This window comes from Citrus sinensis, chromosome 9 (genome assembly GCF_022201045.2).
Source record: "Citrus sinensis cultivar Valencia sweet orange chromosome 9, DVS_A1.0, whole genome shotgun sequence".
Taxonomy (NCBI): Eukaryota; Viridiplantae; Streptophyta; class Magnoliopsida; order Sapindales; family Rutaceae; genus Citrus; species Citrus sinensis.
In genome coordinates, this window is record NC_068564.1 from 32048866 (window position 1) to 32068440 (window position 19575).

Consider the following 19575-nt stretch of genomic DNA (forward strand, 5'->3'; position numbering starts at 1 on the left):
GAGAGAGAGAGAGAGAATTTTAGAGAGAAGGGAGAGAAGAGAGAGAAGTTCCAAGATATTATAATAAATAACCAAATTTATTTATTGTAAATGACCTTTTCTGTGAGTTCCCATTACCAAGGAAGAGAGAGATTGCCGCAACTATCCAACTTTGAATAATTGAAGCAATACTACTGTAACTAGACTTTATTAGTTAAATGTAACTGAAGATGTAAATTTAAAATTTGTTGAATAGAGTGACAAAAACTGGTGGTTAAATTAAGTTCTAAATTAAAAAAGAAATTTGGTAAATTCCAATCACTCCCTTATACAGTAGATACATGGAAGCAGGAAGGGTTTAAAAAGAAAAAAAAACTGCTTTGATCAATAAATTAATTCAAATTCATTGAACGTCTATGTCACGTTGAAATGAATACATAATTTGTGGTCGAAATTGATAATTCCGCAATCACAATCGAATTATTTCAACAACAGTAAATGTTTCTTGATCATGGAAGTTGATTGATTCAATAGGTTGTCACCAACTTGAAAGCAGTCTTCAACAAGAACATGAATGAAACCATGACCATCTCTATATGATATCTTCATAAAAGTGCTTCTTGAAAGCTTCCATATGACATACTTGCAAACACAAAGCAACAATCAATCCTCCTTCTTCATTTGGATTTGGCAAAATCAATGAATCCCCATCAAAATCATGAGTCCCTGGGCCCATATGAATCTCTTTCCCCCATCCAAAATCAAGTCCATAGATTGGCAAAGTCAACCAACTCACCACCCCAAGATTAGGGTTTCCATAAAATGGCCCTTCATCTCCCCCTAATGCATGCAAATCTTGAAACTTAGTCAAGTCTGGCTGATTCTTCAAATACTCAATCCCAGATCTCACATACTCCTCGGTCACCGACACGATCGCCCTCCGTATTTTGCTCGACGCGTATCCCAACGGCTTTGACACTAGCTCTCCGGACCGGCTAAGGGCGATCACATCAAGAGTTGCGTTCCCGAAGTACCCTAGTGGCAAAGGTGGCTGCATGCGGCTACGTGAATCAACACAAACACCCAATGCAGTTGTCTGCTCGGCTTTATGCCCACGTGCCTTGCATGCACATCGCCACAAATGTCCCGTCACCGTCTCATACCGGCTAAACGGACGTCCGATATCGTTACAGTGACCTTCATTTGCCATGTTCTTAAGCTTCTTCACTTGGATTTCGCTTAGCTTTAACATGGACACAGTGGTCATCTTCTTTCGCTCTTCAATGTTATCCGTTTGCCCGATCAAGAGCGGAGGATGATCAAACTCCGCATGATCAAGCAAAGGATAGGAGACCGGAGGCTCTCCGGCCTGTAAAACTTTCCGGTCAAGAAACGGTGGCAACCCCAACGGCTCGCGTCGGGCGATCCTGGCCCACTCAAAGATAAAATGAAGTGCACTGGGACCATCTGCGACTGCATGGGATATAGTAAAGCTTAGGCTAATTCCTCCACATTGAAACCTCGTTAATTGCACGAGAACCAAAGGGAGTTCTTGAATTGGGAGAGTATAATCAACGGCGGGTACAAGATAATTATACTCCGGACGCGGCGAAAGATCACCTAAATCTTGGAGTTTAGCCCTAGACTCAGCCTCGACGAGCTCGACACCAGCGGCATTGCACTCGAGCTCGAGACGGCCGCGGCCTATCCATCGTAGCCGGCCGGCAAGGGGGTAAAAATGAACCAAGGCAAAGCTGAGTGAGTCTTTCAGGGTCTTGAATACTTTGTCAGATGGATTGAGCCAGTTTTCTGAAGGCTGCTGATAGAAATAAATCGTGGGTATGTGAGTAATGGTGCCAATTTGATCCAATTCTGATAAAGGTAAAATGCCATTGTATGTTGGCTCTGCTGGCTTGACTGTGCAACGATTCTTGAAACTCACTGCTGCCATTGTTATTGTTTTTATTATTTTTTAATTAGGGCTTTGAAGAACGATTTTTATAATTGATATTGTTGGTGGTGTTATTGCAAATGGGTGGTGGTATATAAAGAGATTATTTGATAAAGATTCCGGTAAAGCTGGGGGCAGTTTTTGAAAATGAAATCTTCATGAACTTGACAGTTGCCCTGGAAGAGGAAGAATTTAAGGTCAGCCCATTGGCACATGGATCAAGAATGGAAAGAATGAAACAGGGAGCTGGTTCAGTTGCATTAGGACTCACAGATTTTTAATATTACTTATTTGAGTGCTTTAGATGAATAACTTTCCTATTCAGTAACTTATATTGGTGGGTAGGTCAGCAGTATGAAAGTTGTTGATGTAAAATTAGGCCTTTAACTTTAGAAAGTTATCACTGTAGCGTAAATTTCGGCTTATAAAATTGGAATATAAATTTGTATCTTAAAGAGTATTGTGGCATAAAATGATATTGAAATGTTAATTATTAGTATAGAATACAATATATAGTAGTTTCTAAAATTCTGCATCGAAAGACCAAGAGTGGGGGTAGCCAAACGTGTGCCAACAATGGTATCCAACTTACTTCAATCACTGAAGTAATAAAATGAACCTCCCTAAAGTGTGTGGTAAAAATATATGGGTTAAGTAGCAGGTGTGGTAGGAATAGAAAAGGGAGCTAAGTAAAAATTATTGTTAGAAATTGTATGTTAATATCCGTGCCAAAGCTTATAAATACATGGCCATGTCTTCAATTGTAAGCACCGAAGCCGAACCTGAAAAAAAAAAAAAGAGTGTTCTCCCTTATAAATTCTTAATTATCTTCTTTCAACTCTCTTGTTTAGAATTTTAAATTCTAGGTTCACATTCTCCCCTAATCTGATCTCTATATGAGTTTTTAAAAAAAATTATTGACATGCGGCTTCATTAATCTCAATCGCCACTATTTGTTTCCAATATTTAACTGCCCATAAAACGTGCATTTTGTCCCTCACTTTCCAAAATAAAAATGCTCCCTCTCAAAAGTAAGGCTTCGTGAAATCATTGGGAAAATGTTTTAATCCAAGATACCAGATTTGAACATTCTATATGTACAATATAGTAACAAATTTTAGATTATGGAACATTATTGAGTAACAAACAGAAAATTTTTATGCCATATTCTTAGTTAACACAAATGGATGCAATAACAAGCAAGATTAGGATACTCAACGGCCTGGCATAATCCATGGCCATCTTGATCAGATCCGGGGAATTTTTGGCTACATGTTGAGTCACAATCTTCGTCACTGCACCCGCCCTGAGGGTTTGGACCGACATAATATTTGCAGAGTTTTTTATCACCACGACCAGCACAAGGATAAAAGCATCTGCAATAATCAGTGGCATCACAAGATCCATTGCCACGGGGACGGTTTGATGCGCAAAATTTATTGCAATCAGGAGTCGTACGGCCATCACATGAGCCATAATTTTCACTACATATTTGCCCTTTTACTTCGACCAACATGGTTACTGCTAAAAATAATGTGTATGAGATTTTACTAGCTCAACGAACAAAATATAAATAAATAAGATTAAAAAATATGTATGGAGGAGAAGGGAAGCATTGGAAGCTGTGGAGACTTTCTTCATTGTGATAAGAAATTGATTTGGCTAATTAATTAATTCGTGTTGGTGATGAGTTCGATATGGTGTAATGAGTCGATGTTTATATAGAGTGACGAATTGGGTACCGGCATTTATGAGGTTAATATGTCATAATCATGTAATTGTTGTCTTATACCTAACATTTCAATATTTTTGAAGAAAAGTAGTGTTATACATCTCAAATTTTTTTATCCCAAATAATGTGGCATTCATTAATTAGTTAGTGAGATAATACAATTAATTCAATCAATCTTATAAAGAATTACCAACCACTCAATTAACGATACATCATTTGGGATCAGATTTAAGATAAAAAAAATTTGAGATGTCCATCGTTACTCAAAAAGTTCAAATCTCTACAATAAGTAATTAATGCAGATAATAGATATGCAAATTGTTTGTTTTTTAGAGAAACAAATCTTTGCTAATTAAAATAAATTAAGTGTGTGTCAAATGAGATTTTTTCCTGGTGAACGAACAACAACTTTATCTTAAATAAGATTAATGTATATGTACCTGCTAAGAGTGAGAAGAGGAAGAGGAGCGAAGCATTGGAAGGAGATGAGGATACCTTCTTCATGTTGAAAGAATTTGGAGACTGAATTGATTAATTTGCGTTGCTGATCAGTGCAATAATCAATCAGTCGATGTTTATATATAGTGATGATCAATCGGGGGTACTGGTACGTACGCATGAGGTTGGTAGGATATTAATTTTTGACATATTTAGATTTAAGATAACAATGCCATGTCTGTTTTCAACCAAAAAGGGGGAAAAAAAAGTAAATGGATTGTTATTAACAAGAGTTTCTCATTAGGGTTTCGATATCATTGGAAAAATAATTTTGGATCGATAATCTCTAGAATGCAGAAATAGCAGTGAACTAATTTAATTGAAAGTTCGGTAGGTGGGCAAAAGTTGTTCAAAGAGAAACAAAAGTTCTTTTTCAAATTTGTTAATTAGAAATAAAAATAATAAGTATGAAACGTACGTGATCTTGCCATTTATTTTTATAGTATTTTGGCTACTTTTAGTTGTTGATAAGAATAAAACGACTTACTTAGAAATTCAGTTTTCATTTTTCCACTTCTGAAATCTAGTTATTTTAGTAGTTGTAATATTTGATCCCTTCATACCAACTCCCGCTAATTACTTTTATACTAATACATATTTTATCCTTTTGTAAAATAATTTAAAAGGATAAACAGCTCTTAAGTGCACTTGCATGATAATTTATATTAATATCTAATTTAGCTATCTGATTTCTTAAATCCTAATTTCTTTTAAACTTTTAAATTATTGACTCTTCTCAAATATTGGATATTCTAATATTGTAATCACGGAAGAAATTAATTTATAGTGCTAAATAGAGGATGATGAAGAAGTATCAACTCTTTTTTAATGGTTATTTGCAACAATGGATAAAACCTTTGAAAAGAAAGAGACAAATTATAGTAATTATGAGATTTTTTTTTCCTTTTAAAAATAGGTTTTATAAGTTTTATTATGATGGATGCTTGGAAAAAAAGATAAAACTTAAAATGAGGGCAAATGATGGCAACTCTTTTTTTAATGGGGTTAACTAAAAAGTGAGGGCTGGTGAGATATAATAAGGGGGGTTCAAATTTCACCACTGTTTTAGAAGAGAGTAAATGTTTGTTTAGTCTCTATGTTTCAACTTAAGTAACCGTTTAGTCCCTATATAAAAAAACATACCTCGAAACACTTATGTTGTTAAATATGTTATACACTTAGGGTCATTTTGGTAATGTTATAACTTTTAAAATAATTATTATTAGTTGTACTGTATAAATTATCAACTGTAAAGAAAATCATTTAAACATTTAGTAAAATTTGAAACAACAATGTAAAGTGGCGATGTCCGGTCTTTTTCTTTTCTTTATTAAATATTTGTATTGATGCTTGATATCAAACACATATAATGATATTTTAGGTAACTTTAGTTTATAAAGTTTAAGCCAATTATTCAATTAATTTCTTTTTTTTTAATTCCTCAAAAATCTCTACTGTGTAAATATATATGATAAAATCAACATAATTAACTAATGATAATCTATTTTCTTATTAGGTCATGTGGATATGCTGCCAAAATTCCATTTTATTCCCTAAGATAGTTACTTAGTTATCCTTTTTCATGTGTTTAAGCCATAAGGAGGCTCATAAATTATTTTTCCAATTTATTTTTTCTTGTGGTACCCTCAATATACTACAATCGGTCGATGTATCCGTTCGATTAATTGCAATGATGAACTTATTGTGCAGTTGTATATGTTTTATCATTAAAAAAAAAAAGGTGTATACAAAGACAAGACAAACCCACAAATGTAAACATAGGGAAAAAAAAAAAAGAATTTGAAAAGTGATGATGATACGCCTTCTTCATGTCGAAGGAATTTGGAGATATTGTTGAGTAATTTGTGTTGCTGATGAGTGCGATAATCAAATGAGTCGATGTTTATATATACAGTGATGAATTATGAGTATTGCCATTTATGATGAGGTTGAAATGATATTAATAATTGAAAACTTTAAATATAAGATAACAATGGCATGTTGTGTTTTTTCAACCGAAAAAAAAGGTTGATGGAATTTTTTTTTTTAATTAGGGTTTATATATCTTTTTAAAAATGATTTGTACAGTCTTTGGAATAAAAGAGTAATCGTAAACGAATTGAGAATATAGAGTACGAGTAAATAAAGTACAATGTAAAAATTTGGTCAAATTTATTAATTAAAAATAAAAAGTGGTCAGTATCAAACATTATTTTGTCATTGGTTGTTATATATATATATATATATGGGTCTTGCTACCGTGCAACCACCACCATCAATCATGTAATAAGTTACATGCTTTTATTTTTGAGATTATTTTACTAACTTTATATGATTAAACCTATTTAAAAAATTATTGAAAGCTCAGGCCCGTCTAAACCCGACCCAACCAGGCCCATTCAAACAGTTTTATAGAAAACTCGGGTCTGCTATCAATTTCAAACCTGCAATTTGCCAGTTTTACTTTTAATACTCGTTTATATGTTCCAATCCAATTCAATTAGTCAATTACCAACTATCATCAATCGTGCAAACTACATGAGAATTTTTGTTGTTGCATATTCTTGGCGATTAAGAGAAATCAAAAGCACTTAATTTCAATTTCCTGTTAACAAAAGTAATTGACAGTTTAGGCAACTGTAATATCAGATAACAAAAGATATTGACAGTTTGGCATTAAAAAAAAAAAAAACTATTTGACGAGAGAAAACATGAGAAATACAAAAACCATCCTCACAAATAGTTGAAACGTAACGAAACTTCGGGTGGAATACAAAATGAAAAAAAAAAAAAAATCACACTTTTTATTGTCAGAAAAAAGAATAAGGGACTAGTCTTTACACTCTGCTGTACACATTTTTCATCCTCAAGTTGAAAAATACAACCTAAAGTGTCTCCAATTCCAAGCCACTAATCACTATACCAAAAATCAATCGCTTAATGAAAAATGAAAATGATATTTTTTTTAAAAAAAATGCAAGTTCACAACCAACCTGCGACCATAAAGAATAAACAAAGCAGCTAACTCAATCAAGATGAATTTAAGCAGGGGGAAAAAAAAAACCAAAAAATGCTAGACATTCAAACCACCGGGTGACGGAAAAAAAAAAAGGAAAAAATCTTTTGTTTTGTCCATCAATCATGAAAACCAGCTTCTTGGGAGCACAAGCAGCTAAAAATGCACTGATGCTGTCCCTTTCACTCCTTAGAAATTGAGTTCACCAACTGCGGGAAGAAAGAACATAGCGCAGGCCAGTTAGAATGACTTGGGAACTGCTATTATGGATATTAAACAAAATATTTTCACAAGGATTTGAAATGATTTACAAGTAAGCTTTCTCTTCCACCTGCAAGGCTGCAACATCAACTGCAGGGAGATGAACACAATGCAGAGGCAACAAGGAGACTCAGAACAACTGAAGAGCCATTTTAAGCTTGTTCTGCTTCCATTTCGGCAATTTATAGAAAGCATCTTTTTTCATTCCAAATTTCTCTCTGAACTCCTCTGATGAAAGATAAGTCTGCATACATTCAATATAAATTCTCAGAATGCCAGTAATGATGTAAAGCGAAAGCAATATAACGCCATTTTGATGTTATACCTCTCGCTTGGTCACATCGATTTCTGTTATGGGATCGGTTGATGTTATCTTCAGGCGTTCATAAGGATAGATGGGGAGACCTTCCTCATCTTCAGCTTCACCCTCCTTCACGTCTTCCTGTATAGTGAGTGATTCTATTCTGCTGCTCATAGAGTTCTCCTTAGAATTCGACTCTGGTTTTGAATTGGCTGGTTCAGGGCTCACTTTAGCTTCATCCATGACAAGAAAATACTTCAATCTCAAGTACATGGTGAATATAGTTATAACTAAATTTCCATTCAGAAATTCAATCAATTCATACCTCTAATAGATTTGGGTATAATAGGCTCTCGTGGAGGTGTTTTTTCAAAAGAAGCAGAGAGAGCGGCTATGGCAGAAGACTTGGGAGCCGATTTTTCAGAATCTGGAGTCACAGATTTCGGGTAGAGCTTTCTAACCATTGGAGGTGGAGTTGAAAGGTTCCTAGCATTAGGGTTCTCAAAATTAGCTGCTAGTGCATTGAAAGCAGGAGACCTGCCCCTCACACGAACCCGGTCGGGGCTGAAAGACATGCTTCTGGAACGCTGTGATTTATCTGGCACACTAGACCTTCCGCTATATGATGCCGGAGTTCTCCTTTTCGGTTTCTGATCATGCATTAGACAGATTAGCAGAGAATTAATACAAATAATTACACCTCATATAAAGGTGGTCAAACAAAAACTGCAGGTTAGAAGTATTTCTTAATATTCCGTCAGGTTGACGTGATGGATAAAACATCCACCGAGAATGTTAGACGTAAAGCAGTATGATAGGATGACATGGAATTCAAGGAGCAAAGTGACAATTCAATATCAAAATGACAAAAAAGTTTAACTGAGAGCATTGAAAGCAATCTTACATCTACAATTGGACTACCACCATTTTTCACTATCGAAAGTTTCCTTTGAAATGAATTTCCATGCATCTGCACCAAGAAAACGTTTAATCCCCAGCAGAGTTAAGAGTTACAGTAATCACTTTATGAAAACTATAAACCAAATACATTAGTCTTTGCCGAGTCCCATGTAAAGAATCGTGTGAAGAATGGTGGCTCACTCCCTTCCAGTACGATATATATTGGAACTTCATGAGGTAAATTCTCCAGAAGAAAATCATGCCCAATAAATTTCTGCAACAGTGACCAGAAATGGATAAGAATGCCTAAGACACTGATAAGGTGTCAAAAACAATAAGAGATGAAATATGCACCGGAAATCATTATCGAGCTAGAGTTAAATTAAACAGGGTCAAGCCGAATGTCATTTCACACGGGTTTGAAGATTAAATAAGAAAAACATGGTACAGACAAAACCATGAGTTTCCAATTTAGAAAAAAATTGATAATCAGAACCAAACTGCTACTATTGATAACGTCTAAGGCTAATTAATCATACCTCCCCAATAGTTAAAGCATGCATTTTACTCTTAGAGTCAACCTGTTGTCCAACCCAGACAAAGATCTCTGAGTGACAATCCAGGATGAATATATCTTCAGTCATCAAATCATCCTGGGTGAAGTTGTAAATCTCTGACACCTGCAATAACAACTTCAAATTTAAGCCATGTTGTACAAGCGAATGAGATTTATGAAAATTACAAGAATATCTTTTACACAATAAATTTTTTGAATAAGCATAACCGAGAATATATTTCAAATTACAAATGCCATTTCTGTCGCATTACCTTCAGATGTCCTGCAGACCAGCATGAATATAAGCAGTGATCATAGCCACAGAAAAAGGAAAGAAAATAAAAATTAGGGACTAAAAATCTATGCTAAAAATAAGATAAAACTGGAAAAGATGGAAATTATAGGATCAACACAAGTATTAGTGCATACCTTTCGAGAATGTGCAAGAAAAAAGATGAGGATCACTTTCAGGCTCCCTTGCAATCTTTTGACTCGGGTATTCAGATTTTCCTTCCAACAACTCCCAAAATTGTTCAGACTCCGCACCTTCCTTTTGTGACTTGCTTTGCAGATTTGGCTGTACAAAATCATTAAGCTGTAAGAAGCATATAATAAAGGACCCCTCGCTCAACAAACAATACATGAGAATCCATAAGGATCTCCTAATGCATATCACACATCATCTTAGAATTCAATTAAGGTACCATAGTCCTAACTCAAATTTAAATCTGAAAGTATTTTCAATATAAAGTGATTAACAAAGGACTTTGACAGTAATATACACATTGCCAGAAAACACTCACAGAGAAATGTCGATAAGTGGAATCAAATTCTTCAAATTTTGCAAACTATTCAAAACATATCATACCTTAATCAGATCCAGTTGTCTCTCAACGAGTTCCTGGTTCTCTGAGCTTGTAAGATTTCCAGACCACGTGAAGACAGTGGAATCATTATGTAATATGTAACAGTATGAAGAATTTAATGATGCCGCAACCTGGTCAAAGTTCAAGGTGAAAAAGAAAAGTTAAATATCATCCTATCTCCAGTACCAGCTTAGGCTCTCAAACATTACAGAACGAAGTTAGAATCATTACAATAATAGCATTCACACATGACTTATACTGCAAATAGTACAATTAGAATCACCATTACCATTTAGGAAAGCAATATAACAAGAATAAAATTAAAATGATTCTTTATGGTGCCTGCACAAAAAGTACTTGTATAAAAAAATAATAATGAACAGAAAAAGTTTTAGTAATGCTGCTGAACAAGGAACAACAAGCAAAACAGTCAGGAGATGTGTTACCAGCAGCTGTAACTGGATACTTCAAACATAAAAACATGATCTCCTAAAATTGTTAACATGAGAAGTGCTTCAATCAAGGATTCGCGCTTTGTCTACAATAAGAAACTGGAAACGGGACTCATAAACTGCTCCTCTCAACCAACGAAAGGTGTATGACACTCACACAACTGACTCTAGAAACTTTTACAGGGCTTCTTCAAATAACAAATGTCTACAACAAAAAGTGTGCCCAATGACAACTTAGCATGAAAGCACAAGTCGCACAAGTGACAAGTAAATGGAAACTTCATCCAAACTGATAAAAGAAAAAGACTGAAAATTATTCAAGCAACCAAGAGAAATGAAAGTTGCACTTTTCACTTCCAAAACAAGAATATAACCATCATTGCAGCTCTTAATTAGTTGTAGAGGTTTAATTGTAGAGAGGATGACATACAGGTTCAACTTGAATTGCTTGCATATTATCGGGTCCTGAACCCTGAATTCGAAATAGTGCAACACCATCCTCTTTGTATGTTTCATCAGGAATTCCCTTCTCTGCAATATAGGTCTTGTATCCATCACTAAGGCCACCCTAACAAAATTCAAATCGGTTGATTTAGAAGTCACTTGAAAATCAGAACTAAAATAAGAATGTTGATGAATATTAACTTTTCAACCGAATTTCCACACCTTAAGAACAATAAAGCTCTGGAAGATTGAAAAGAACTGAATTGGTTCATGTCCTTCATAGATTCGAGCCTAAGGATCAATTGCAACATACATCAGCAAGTAAAATAGAAAGTAGCAAAGACGAATAACTTCATCAACTATAACAAAAGCAATTACTGGGGGATGAAAACTACCTGTACAGGCAGAAACTTCATTGACTCAACCATCTTACTTGCCAGTGAAATGGCAGAAGCCCTGTCATCCTATGTTCAGTAATAAAAACTCAATGAGTGGGTGAAGTAATAAATGTTATTAAAAGAACACATTTTTTACTTGTGTGTAATTTCGTTGTGTCAGTGTGTACTCATACATACATGTGTGTGTGTATTCATATAATCATAAGAGAAAAGAAAATACAGTAACAAGAGAATGGAAGCATTGCTTGATTCAGCAGAAATTGCATGGGAAAACTCAGTACCTTTAGAACTACTCTAATTATGCATCCTAATCTATTGTGCTCATGTTCTTTAGACATTGCCACTATGCCAGAGCCCATGTGAAGACTAAATTTAAAGTAGAAAGTACCTCAATCAAAATTAGCCAGTATCATTTAAACTTTTGAAATTTCGCATAACCCATCATAAGATTAAGCTCTATGCACACTTGATGTTTTAGTTTCTCAGATTATTATCAAAGAATTAGCAATAACCAGTGTCCACCAACAAGTATCAAACACCAGAGAATAGCTTCCAACTCCCAAGTGACAACCATAAAACCGATATTGAGTTACACACAGACCATATCTGAAGAAGAAACACATTGGATAAAAGCAAAGAGTAGATACCATCACGATTAAATTTATTAAACCACTAATTAAGACTGACCGCACATCTCTTCGTACAGCTTTCCTTTAGACTGGTATTCACTGATTTGTTACTGAATTTTGGACTCCTTGACTATTCACAAGCTTGTATAATCAGATACAGACCAAACAATGTGCAGTACCCTACATGCCACTCCTAGTCTAGTTCAATCTTTCATTGTAGTCTAATCCCATCTGCTCTAACAAGATTGGGCCTTCCTTTTGGAGATTCTTTTCAACCCTTAAATGTAGTATAATATGCATATAAAAGGAAGGGGGTGTTGTGGGGAGTAGGAAGGACAAAATACAAAGAAAAAGGTTGGAAAAAAATGTTTAAACATACCTCCACACTCTGCTTCCCAAACCATGTTCCTATAAGGATTTCCTCTTTTTCATCTCCAGGGTATGAATACTGAAAAATATAGCAGTCCCCACTGTATAGTTTAGTCTGGTCAGCACCAGAAAGAAGAACCTTTTCCTGACCATTGACACGCCAAACCTGCACAAACAGGTGGAGAGGAGCAAATCATCATTTATTCTGATGAATAAGTTCGATCTACAGTTTATAAACTACATCACTGAAGGTTCCCAGTAGAGCGGAGGGCAGAATTGCTAACAAATTTAATCTTGGGGAGCAAACAAATTTATATTTCCATTGGATTTCTCAATCACCGAGGAAAAATAAGGAGCTTGAAATGAAACTTGAAGAAAACACATCAATAAATTTTTCACATTTCTTTGATGTTACAAAAACATTTTATACAACGATCCAGCAACATTTCCCTGAAACTCTTTTGATACTTTCCCACAAGTTTATTTTCAGTTTTCTGCACATTTGGTAATAGGCTTACATGGTAATTTTCCTTCCACAGATGGCGTGTGTGTGTGTGTGTGTAATGGTAAAAGGAAAAAGGACTCAAGAGAAGGCCTCCCATCAGGCTAGGTCAAAAGGAAAGCCGGCAGACTGTTATACAATTAGACATTAGATACACAGCTAAGCACCTGCAGATTTCCAGTGCAATCAATGAATGCCTGAGGTTCTTCTTTTACAGGCTCAGCTTTCAACAAGCCCTTGACATTAACCCCCTGACGCTTTAGAAGAGCTACAATGACACGAAGGAAAATGCAATGTTAAGTATAAGACAACAATTACATGATTATGACATTAATGATAATTTCCAGGGAAATTGTTATATCAAGACAACAGCATATGGGCAATGTTTAAGTAACTGACCAGCAACTTTGCCTCTGCCATCTTCAGAAACTGTCACATTAGTTTCTTGAGGCCAGCAATCAAATTTCGATTTAAACATAACTGTTTCAAATCCTTCAATTACACGAATCATGTGAGATTTTGATCGATCAGAGCCTTTGAGTAACTCCTGTTCAGAGGGACCAGAAATAGTATGAAAGTGAGTGATTACTTTTTATCGTGATCAATAGAACATATAGATTGCAGGATCGTGATATACTTCTGCAGCTCCACTTGCACTCTTTCTTTCATCAAGAGAAGTATTTCTCCCCATCCATACAAACACTTCTATCCCACAATCTAGAATGTAGCATTTGTTTGTCTCTAGCAAATCCCTTGTCAAAGAATCACCCCCGACAGGTACTGCTTGACCCTTGTCAACACTTGAAACACAAATATACTTCTGTCAGAACTAAAGCATTATCAGATCTAGTAAATAATTGTCCAAAGGTAACATCATTTTTTAAAATGCCAGATACAGATTGCTATTTAATTTTATCAATTTTCCAACACACACAGTAATAGACATATAGAGAGTCCCCTTTTAATGAGGGATCCCTCATTTTCATAAGACGAGGACCAAGCTAAAGACAGGAAGACACGAACTCTGATGCACTAAAAGACAAAACACACTGCATTGGAGTGTCTGTTTTTATTGTCTTTTAGTTGGGTCCTCATTTATTAAAATGAGGGAATCCCTAATTGGATAGTTATTTGATAGATAGATAGATAGTTTTTCGGTTATATTTGTAATTAAATCATATCAGAGAATTTAACAGCAAAAATTTATGTAGAAGAAACATGCACATCCATTCATATGTGTAGCAAATTCTATTAAATAGCAACTTATAAATCAACTTATACATAACAGAGATATGTTTGCAGCCGATCAGCCTAAGATTGCAGTAAATGAATCGAAATGTTGGTTACCTGTATAACTTAGTAGAATGAGAATGAACAATATTATTATTCTCCTCACTGATTGTCATTTTCCTTGGAAGTGGAGCAAAGCCACCAAAGAAGCCCCAAAATTCACCAGCTTCAGCATCAGCCATCAATTTTCCATCCTCTAAATAGAGAGCAAGAAATTAGACTCAAGTCATTCAAATATCAATTTGAACTTCCTAAATTATGATTCAAACATTGTAATTAATGTATTGACTTACCAACAACAGCTACCTCACATTTTCCATCATGATAAGTATCTTTAATGTACTGTACAACTTCAAGAGCCTTTGCCCTCTCTTGAATAGACGAATTTGAACCATTAAATTGAAAAATCTTAGACTGAGTATCAAGTATAAATATATCATCATGGTTGAGCGACGATCGAGAAAAAGGAACCTATCACCAAAAAAGATCATTTCATGAAGCAAACGCATACACTCACTCATTGTTCAGAATCATCCCTCATAAGACAAGAAGCTAGGTCCTTAGACTTACCTCTTTTACATGAATAACATGCTTTCCTCTGCAGACAAACAAACGTATTTTATGTTCTTCAGCCTCAGCTCTTTTAAATCCAGATGCAATCCCACCTTCCTGAGGTATTATACATGGTTTAAAATAAGATAGGAACTTCTCAGTTTCATGACCCTGTACTTCACGATACTGAACAGCACGTCCTCCAAGAGCTGCATCTAGTTCAACTGTCTTGATGGCAGCAGTACCAGCTTCATCCTATGTTAACAGAAATGTGGTTAAAAACCAAATACACCATGATACTTTAGTATTAAGTACTAAATAAGGACTAACCTGCGAGGTATCTTTACCAAGCCAATAGTGGATATCATGACGTAAGGCACCACTTTTTGATGCAGTTGTCTACACGGGAGAAAGTAAAAGAACATGATTGGTTGAGAGTAACTAGGAAGCAAACGTGGTGAAGTCTACAAGCTTAATCCTCTTAAATTAACCTATCCCAAACAACTAATTTACAGGTATAGTCTGAAACACAGACACATCGGAAGAGAAAAGAAAAAAGGTCTATTTATGAAACTAGTACAGTTTGTGGAAACGAGCACACATTAGCGACAAGTAAAAACGTAAAATTAATTTGATATCAACAAGGATAAATATAATTTTTGGTTATCAATATAGGTTAGCTCCAGCATATTAGCAGGAGATTTTATTAAGTATAAAGATAAAATAATTCACGACAGCATTTCATATTAGCGTCTCAAATCTAAAGCCACCAAACATGATTTGGATGTAACTGCAATAAAACAAAGACTTACTGCAAGCTATTGCGCAATTGTCAAACAAAATGATATCTTAGATGACTAAGAAGCAGGTGTGACAGCCATATCTAGTAAAATGAGAAATAAAACAGTTTCTAATGATGGATGGCACCTCAGGCAGCTGAAAATCTTAATGTGGTACATGACACTTATGTTGTAGTTTGAATCTAATGTATTTGTTTTCAGAAGATGCAGTTAAGACGAAATTCAAACAAGCAGCAATGCTCACAGTATGTTAAACATTCAAAATTGACCTATTCGACAGCTTTTGGTAGTTAAAAGAGAGCTCTTAAATTAACCATGTAATAGATATATGAAAGAGAGTGCAAAAAACAGATTTTGAGTATATACAATTCGTACTACGGTCCCCTTAAGATAACAGTAAACAAGATTAAGTTCATATTGTTTTGGAAGCCAATCACAGCATGTAGATATGCAAGGAAACTGGAATGTAAATCAAATAACTTACCTTTAAAATCACATAGGAATCCCCAGTAAAAAATTTCCCATGAGAGGACTTTGGTACAAGAACAGGCTTAAAATTTTCAATGCGCCATATTTCAATTCCACTGTATATTGTCAAGGAAAAACTGCACATGCATGATTGATTCAATACCATATGTCAAGATAGACAGCAGCAGCATGCAGCTGCAGCTATATTGCAGGAATCATTTGAATTATTTTCCGTCTGCTACTTTATATGTAGCATAATTTTAAAAAAAAATTGAAACTTTCAGAATATTATATTAAAAAAAAGTAGACTGAAATTAGGGGTTATGATAAAATTCCAAAAAGATGCTGCATGTTTCAGAAGAGAAAAGGATACGCTTTTTGCCCAGCTCCTTGGAAAGCTGAATCTAAATCTCGCATAGAAACAGACATGACGTTCTGGCAGAATCAACAACTTGATTTCCCCCCACTTTGACTAGGAGATGTGAATAGAAGCACCCTAAAAATGATTGCACAATTACTTATTAGATGAGGAAAAAGGAAACAGAAACAGCAAACCATTTCATGGGAATGAGTCTAAAGATGGAAGACATAATGCCAACTAGAATTTATTTGCTCATATTTCCTCTTGCTTTTCTGGATAATCACACGACTTTTTCTACATGGAAGTATACTTCTTAGAATACTTTTAGCAAACAATCACGGAAAGGTCTTAGACTTCAAAAAAATATTTGCAATCTTATCTTTTATTTGTCAGTTTGTGTACCTTCCTTGCATGTCGAACAAAGAACTGCAGCATAATTTAGTTCGATTCAATTATCCCTGTTCCAAACCATCCACTTATACAAACCTACAAAGTCACATTACAGGAGGCTCTAAAAGGATTCACAATCAAAATTTCCTTATAATCCAATAATTCTTTGATTCCAGGCCAGAGTTAAATTCTTCTTCATATTTTTGTACTCAGCAAAGCACTAGAGAACTACATTATCAGCGGGCTAGACATTACAACCAACCCTAGGAGCAACACTTGAAATCAACTTAGGCAGTAAACTTAGCACCTTACGGGTTCCCAATGGACTCAATTTATTATCTACTGTCTCAGCCAATTCCATTAAAACTGATTAATTTGTGCCCACTAGAACAAGGCCTTCCGTTAAGGTCTGTGCAACCGTAATCACTTTAATGTCCAGGCAAGCTCACATGGCAGCATAACAGTCAGCAACTAACACAGTAAATGAAACATACAGAAAGCGCAAACAACTGGCACAAATATAAACTACCCTGAAAGTCAAGAATATGAATTATCCTTATTTGTATGTCTACGTATGCATGCAAGCAACATATTTTATTTAACATAATGAGGCTTATATATCTAAAATATGAAATTTACAATCCCAAGTTATTTTCAAAACCCGAAAAACGAAAACACTTGCATCGAAATTCTCATAAACAAACAAGCTGAAAAACAGGGCAACTGGGTATTAAGATCAATAAAACTTCAATCCCAACAAATCAGATCAAGTTTTTCAGTACAATCAACACATAGTATAAAAATCAAAACCATTCATCAAACTTTCCTTCAGCTTGAATAATCTAAAAACACCCCATATGTCCATTTCTCTTATCGAATTCAACAAAACGAAACAAAAACGACAGCAAAAGCCAAAAAAAAAAAAAAAAACCCAGATACACAAAAATATAAAAGATTCGAGCTTTACCTGAAATTCAGAAAAAAAAAAAAAAACAGCGGCAACCCAGATCCAGTTTTTGACAGAAAAATAAATGTAGAACGAATTCTTTTTTGACGAAAAAGGTGATGATTGAAAAATAAAGGTGACAGCAGTGAAGGAAGGAAAATATAGTGGGGCTTTGAAGCTAAAGAAGGAAGAAGGAAAAAAGTTAGAGAGAGAGAGTCGAGTTGGAGGGAAGAATGATGAATGCCAGGCGTGCTTATCACTAACGGCAACCAAAAAGCTCACCCCACAACGTCACATGAACTGTTATTTTGCATTTTAATAATAATCATAATCACCAATAATAATGCTTAATTACTGATTTTTTCCATTTTTTTCCCTTTTTTGTTTCTTGTAATCAATCTCGTCATATTTGTTGGAATTGGGAGTAAAATTGAATGAAGGCAAAGAGTTACAGCAATTATGACTGTTGGGTTTTGGTTAGGAAAGTAAAATCAGATAAAAAAAAATGTCAAAAAATTTGAAAAGAAAAAGTTACCTTTTATGGCTTTATCAGGAATCAAAGTCACTTACAGGTAGAATTTGCTGTCTTGTCTTTTTTTTTTTTTTTAATTTAATTTTGTTGTTTTTGAGATGGTATTTTTCCAGATTTGAATGTAGAAATCAGAAATGGGTGTCCATTTTTTTTTTTTCAGTGAATGAGAAATTTTTTTTTCATAACAGAAAAAAAAATTATGGTTGGTGATTAAGAAAGCTGACTACCGCTTTGTGAGGATCGGACTATGGACAACAAGAGAGAGAAATACGAAACAAACTCAGAAAAGTCGGTCACCGGCCATCATTCATGCATTGCCAGAAAGGTAAATATTGTGGGGGCTTCCCTTCCGTCATAGGCCCACTTTAATCACCCAAATTACATGTAATATTACCATTATTACCAATGAAATATTAGACTATATAATGTTTGTCGTAATCGATCTTATTTAAAATTGAGGTATTGTACTTTAAAAAATATAAATATTATAAAAAAATTATTATTATAAAATAAATTTTAATAATTTATGGTAAATATAAATTTAAATAATAATTTTGATAAAATTATTAAAATTATAATAAATTTTATATTATATAAGTGAAAAATCATATCAACATATTTTTTTAAAATACAACAATTAATGTTTACCAAATATTTTAATATTGTACATTTTAAACTACAACAGTCAAACCCCAATCCCAAATGCACCCTTACAAGTTTGTGAGTACAATAATCAAAGTATTATATCCAACAAAAATTTAGTGCTTTTATTTTTTAAATACATCGATTTGTTATAAATATTATCTACTTTGGTATTCGTTATAGTATATTTTTGTTTCGCTTGAATTTCATAACCCATTGTAGGTTTTGTTGTTTACACTTCAAAAAGTTCATTAGATATTTAAATTATAGTCAAGATTCTCATCCACAAGGATTGTGGAGTGTGTATATGGTATTGAAGTAATTTTTTACCGTATGATAATCTAATCCGCGGTAACTTTTATTCTTCTTAGTGATGCTAGTCTACCTGAGCCATGATGTTAAAATAAGAAATAGTTTGCCTACCCAAAGACATAATGTGATATAATATAATTATTTAATAAGATTTTCAAATTAGTCACAATCTTCACATCATGTGTGTCAGTGTGTACCAAGGTCCCCAATGGAATATAATATGAATTATCATTATCATAATAATGTTATATATTGAAAAAAAAAAATTGACGGCCTAGAAGAAACGCATAGAGTTTCAGGCTTTCAGCCAGCCAAACAGTTTTTTTTTTCTTTTTCTTTTTTTTTTTAAAGAGGGTACACGACTTCTAAATAGGAATATTCCATTTTCCCCCTCTTAGGAAGAATAAACGGGCCCAGCCGTAAGCTTC

At 34.4% G+C, this 19575-nt stretch overlaps 2 protein-coding genes across 4 annotated transcripts; both read right to left on the reverse strand.

Annotated features, from left to right (window-relative positions):
- Positions 1–358: 358 nt before the first annotated feature.
- On the reverse strand, positions 359–2007 carry LOC102619195 (spermidine hydroxycinnamoyl transferase). Its single transcript, XM_006474159.3, has one exon. The coding sequence runs from the start codon at positions 1928–1930 to the stop codon at positions 572–574; it is 1359 nt and encodes a 452-aa protein (XP_006474222.1). The 5' UTR covers positions 1931–2007; the 3' UTR covers positions 359–571.
- A 4931-nt stretch (positions 2008–6938) lies between these two features.
- On the reverse strand, positions 6939–18410 carry LOC102618228 (villin-4). 3 transcript variants are annotated; one of them, XM_006474155.4, is made up of 24 exons: positions 18197–18410; positions 16338–16460; positions 15981–16080; positions 15027–15095; positions 14715–14951; positions 14438–14615; positions 14202–14340; positions 13492–13654; positions 13254–13401; positions 13022–13122; positions 12363–12518; positions 11352–11420; positions 11179–11247; positions 10943–11080; positions 10063–10191; positions 9624–9771; positions 9467–9477; positions 9178–9318; positions 8787–8912; positions 8643–8708; positions 8064–8388; positions 7763–7971; positions 7488–7681; positions 6939–7385 (listed from the first exon to the last, which is right to left on the reverse strand). In XM_006474155.4, the coding sequence occupies exons 2-23, from the start codon at positions 16391–16393 to the stop codon at positions 7568–7570; spliced, it is 2892 nt and encodes a 963-aa protein (XP_006474218.1). In that variant the 5' UTR covers positions 16394–16460; positions 18197–18410; the 3' UTR covers positions 6939–7385; positions 7488–7567. The 3 variants fall into 3 exon arrangements, with proteins under 3 accessions (XP_006474218.1, XP_015384548.1, XP_006474219.1); XM_015529062.3 differs by lacking the exon at positions 18197–18410 and adding an exon at positions 17683–18103 and having other exon boundaries at positions 7508–7681; XM_006474156.4 differs by lacking the exon at positions 18197–18410 and adding an exon at positions 17683–18102.
- Positions 18411–19575: the final 1165 nt, after the last annotated feature.